General features: G+C 34.9%; 1 protein-coding gene across 1 annotated transcript; it reads right to left on the bottom strand.

The window, feature by feature from the left end:
* Positions 1–564: 564 nt before the first annotated feature.
* On the bottom strand, positions 565–3,909 carry LOC108379169 (homeobox protein Hox-D3-like; the record flags this gene model as incomplete). The annotated part of the gene is made up of 2 exons (XM_017635495.1): positions 3,801–3,909; positions 565–1,084 (listed from the first exon to the last, which is right to left on the bottom strand). Coding segments are annotated over exons 1-2 (629 nt in total), but the record flags the coding sequence as incomplete, so codon positions are not given.
* Between the last annotated feature and the right edge of the window lie 620 nt (positions 3,910–4,529).

The raw sequence follows: 4,529 nt of genomic DNA, 5'->3' as shown, positions 1-4,529 counted from the left end.
TTGACCACTCATTATTTCGTATTTATCCATCGATTTTCTTCTTGAGTACCTTGATTTTTTTTTGTAACAGTTTTAGTACAAATGCAAAAATTTGGCACGGAACCTGTTATTTTTTAAATTTTTCTGTTAAAGTTTGATTTTTTAATTTTTTTATTAAAAATAAAAAAGCTGACATGATTAATTTGGGCGGTGCCACGCCTATTTTCCAAAATTTTATCATAAGCGTATTTTTGGTTAAAGCATGGACAGTATTTTTATATTTTTATAGAAAAAAAAAACAAATTAGCTCGAAAACTTTATGAATATTTAAAAAGAACTAGCATGTGATCACTTGTATGAGTCACTGTATATGTTTTTATTTGTCTAGTAAACGCATCTGAAGCTCTAGAAAAAATACGCTAGAATTTGCTCTTTCTTATTTCAAAGTTTACTTCGAGAAGAGTTTAGCATCATCAAAATTTTCATCCCAGCCATTAAGGCTTGGCAATCACGATGAATCCTAGTACACATTTGGATATCAAAGCCTTTATTTTGTTCTTAAGAATTATTCTACGAACTACATACTTGCGTATGTAGATATGTATAGCCATCTCAACATTGTTTTCACCCCCACCCACACTCACCTGCGTCTCAGTTACATTCAGCAATTTAGCCATTTCTGTGCGTTCACTCGAACTGAGATATTTCTTTATCTCAAATTGCTTCTCCAATTCGAATATTTGACGTCCAGTAAAGGTTGTGCGTGCCTTCTTTTTTCGACGCGCATCCGTCGAACCCGAATCCGAATCGTCTTCGGTAGTTTCTACGGCAGCCGTGGCGGAGGAGGGTGGTGTACTAACTGTGGGAAATTGCTTGTCGCGCATTGCGCTATCGCTGCTGCCGGTAGGACTCACTTCCGGCACTGGCATCGATGATGAAGACGCTGGCGTTGCAACAGTCGACGGCGTTGATGTAAGCGGCGTTGCGCTTGTCGCAGAAGCAGCGGCTGCAAGTTTTTTCTTCTTAACACTCGATTTGCCTGTGTGATTGGCATCTGAAATGAGGGAAAGAAGGAAAGTCAAAACGAATAGACAAATGTGATTTTCTACTTAAAGGCATGGTTTTGTATGCACGTATGTGCATTAATCAAATCCTATTTATTTATGTTATCGACAATGGAAATATGCAAATGTTTATAGCTAAAAATGACTGCCTTCTGGAGTGTCTCGCTACATAGCTGCATAATTGGCAGGCGGCAAGGCAACAATGCTGTCTGTCAAGCGATGCTGTCAGTCAATTTGTAACCTCATTTGCTTGCAGTGCTGCTTGCCAATGTTGCTTTTATATAGGTATGCACATTGTACATATGCATATCCGTAGGTGTTGAGGGTACATTCCATTGGTGACGGTTGTTTTTGTTGTCACTGTAGCCTCGTATAATTGTTGTTAATGCTCGCACCTTTAAGTGCCTGTTGAATGCTTTTGAGTTTATTGCCAATTTCGACGCACTTAAACGGCGTTTAGCAACAGCAACAACAAAAGCAATAACAAGTGACATAAACAGCCGCAGCAGCAACAACAACTGCCAGCGATTCTGTCTAATTGCGTTGCGGCTTGCCATTTGATATGCAGCTGCGGTTTTTGCAATATTTACTGTTCGCCTTGTTGTTGTTGCAAAACTGCTTGTTATTGTAACACTTGTTAAATTTCAATTTGTTGTCCGAGATTGGCATTGTGTTGTTGCTAATTTGACTTTAGATTTCAATTGATTAAATTGACTGTGCATAGTTTTATTTTTATTATTTTTTTTTGCTAAAAGCACTTAAGTGAATGTGAATTAATAGAAAAAAATCTCCTTTGTACGAGTAATGGAAAAGTGTCATTCCTTAAGTGAGATGTGAGTGTGTTTTATATATAAGGATTTACACTATAAAACACAAATTTTCTACTTAGGTCCAGTACAAAAATCTGTAGTTAATTTCCGATTCTGAGTTAACTACGCACTGTGAATTTGGCCATAAGTGAAATAGTGAATTAACGATGTCTTGACAAGAAGTTATCTACGAAAAAACCCTGGTAAAAGGACAGCGAGAAGCTAGAATCCAGTTTTTCCAAATGGTACTGGGTAACTCGACCCTGAGCAATTATTGCGAATTAATCGATTAAGCGAATTTTTATGGGCACACTTTTACAGTGAGTATTCACGAAAACACTTTTCAATAAAAAGTTTCTAATTCTCTTGTTAATTAGACTTAAATAAAAATAAGACGAGTATTTTTTAGCGGCGATAATTATTTATAATTTAACCAAGTTTGCTAATACAAAAGTCTGACAAGCGTTTCGTTGTTGTAGATGTAACACCAGCTTTTGAAAAAAGACACTAATCAGACACCGAGGTACCAAATAAATGACAGTATTTTTTCGAAAGTCCCTAAAGTTTTGGGTAAACAGTTTTCATTTCCTCCCAGACGTCGCACATAGGGACAAATCGAGAATTTAGGACGACAATAATGTACCCGTATAACACTTTATGCATTTAATTACTATCATTACGATTTGCATATAACCAAGTTGGTACTAAAGTGCAATAATGGAATGGAAATTTGCAAAAATAAGCGAATAGTCATATCAATTGTAACTACTTATAGTGGAAACGAATGTAAAAACTGATTAAGTAATAGCAGAACAAAGCTTTTTCATGAGAAAGAAATACATAAAGTGTACGAAGGAACAAGTAACTCACTCAGCTACATACATACATAGCTGCCTAGTGCAAATGCAAATGACCTGAATATAAATAAATGCAATTGCAATAAACTGCGTTTATACGAGCGCATATAAAAATGGCATTAAATGTGAAAATAAAAGGTAAACGGGAAATAAATAAAAAAAAAAACAAGCTTATAACAATTGCACTTAAGTAACAATATTGAAATGTACACCTACATTTATCTTTACATACATTCGCACCAAAATTGTTAATTAGAATAAATAGCTAATAATCAGTAGTAAATTAAGAAAAACTAAATGTAGATAAGTAAAATAATATTTATAATACATACATAGTGGTATTTATGCCTATATATGTACATGAAATAGGGTGGCCAAAGAATACATTTCTTTCGTGGAAAAAAAGAATTCATTCTAATACCAAAAACGAAAATAAGTTTTTTTTTATTCTAGGTAATTTTAATATTAACACGTGCCACCTAGCATCCCAATTTTTCTATGTAAGACTGCATGGGAAAACTTTATGTTTTCGAAAACCAAGGTCACCAGCCAAGATTTTAAAAAAGTTAACATTAAACTACTAGGATTTAAACACGACTCTCTTCCAACTAATTTAACCTATATAGCTTTAAATTATGAGCACTTGGCCCCCGCAAAGCATCACCCCAAAGTTACACCTTCTGTGAAATTTGGAGTGGCGCTGTACGGGGTCCGGCTGCTCATTATTTTTCAATTCCAGTAGTTTAATGTTAACTTTTTTTTTTTAACACTGGCTAAAGATTTTGATTTTTCGAAAATCGAAAATTTTCCCAAGCTTTTTGCATGGAAAAATTGAGATGGTTCATGGTACGTGGGGTTTATTGCTATTTTCTAGAAGGAAAAATTTAGGGCCACCCTAATATGAATGTACTTGTATTTACATAGTATATATGTATGTATGTATGTATAAAAGTTGCATGAATGCAATTAGCACATGGTACTACTATCCGCTACTCCGTCTGCCTCACCTCCACCTCCACCACAACCATTTTCATTTGCATTGATGTCACGTTGCCAAACGGCTGTATTGGCGTCTGGCAACTTGTATTAACTGTAACTAATGGTTGTGGCTTCATTCGTTGTTGATGCATGCGACAATTGCAATTTGTTTGTGGAAAGCGCGCGTTCCTGTATTAATTCGCTCGCTAATGTCAGCGTCATAGCTGGTTGAAGCTTTCTGACTTACATATTGTTGGCTTAGTGTGCAAACGTGCTAAGTCCACTTTTTAAGATAATTTGAGATTTTAATGCAGTAAGATAGCACAACTCAAAATATATCATCACAAAAAAAGTTACCGTAATGTCGTTCTTACTTGTTATGCAGTTGTATGCAAATGTGCTAAGTCCAAAAAAAAATCAAGAAAACAATATAAACGAAATCGGAGAAAGACAAAATCGGACTGTAACCACGCCCAGTTTCCATATAAAGGTATTTTTGGAAAATTCAAGAACTACACACTAAGCCAACTTTATATTCTTTATCATTTTATTGCATCTAGTGTTTTTCTAAAATTTTACTAGAACAAGTAGTTTTAAATTTCCTAAATGAAAGTAATCAAAAACCATACAGACCTAGTTATTCTGGTCGTTTAGGGTCTCCAAATATGATATGTATGTACATATCTACACACACGCATATATATATGCACTTATAAATATGTAATCAGTGCATTTATGCGCTGCAATAAATTAATAATTAAATAAGTTCTTTTGCTTCGTTGTTCCAATTTAAGTCAGCAAAAGGCAACAACCAACCGACACAATCGGTAAAATGGCGAAAA

Source organism: Rhagoletis zephyria, unplaced genomic scaffold (assembly GCF_001687245.7).
Source record: "Rhagoletis zephyria isolate East Lansing unplaced genomic scaffold, Rhagoletis_zephyria_1.1 Rzeph_scaffold_15765, whole genome shotgun sequence".
NCBI classification, from domain to species: Eukaryota; Metazoa; Arthropoda; class Insecta; order Diptera; family Tephritidae; genus Rhagoletis; species Rhagoletis zephyria.
The sequence above is the reverse complement of the archived record's forward strand: the minus strand, read 5'-3'. Positions and strand labels throughout refer to the sequence as shown.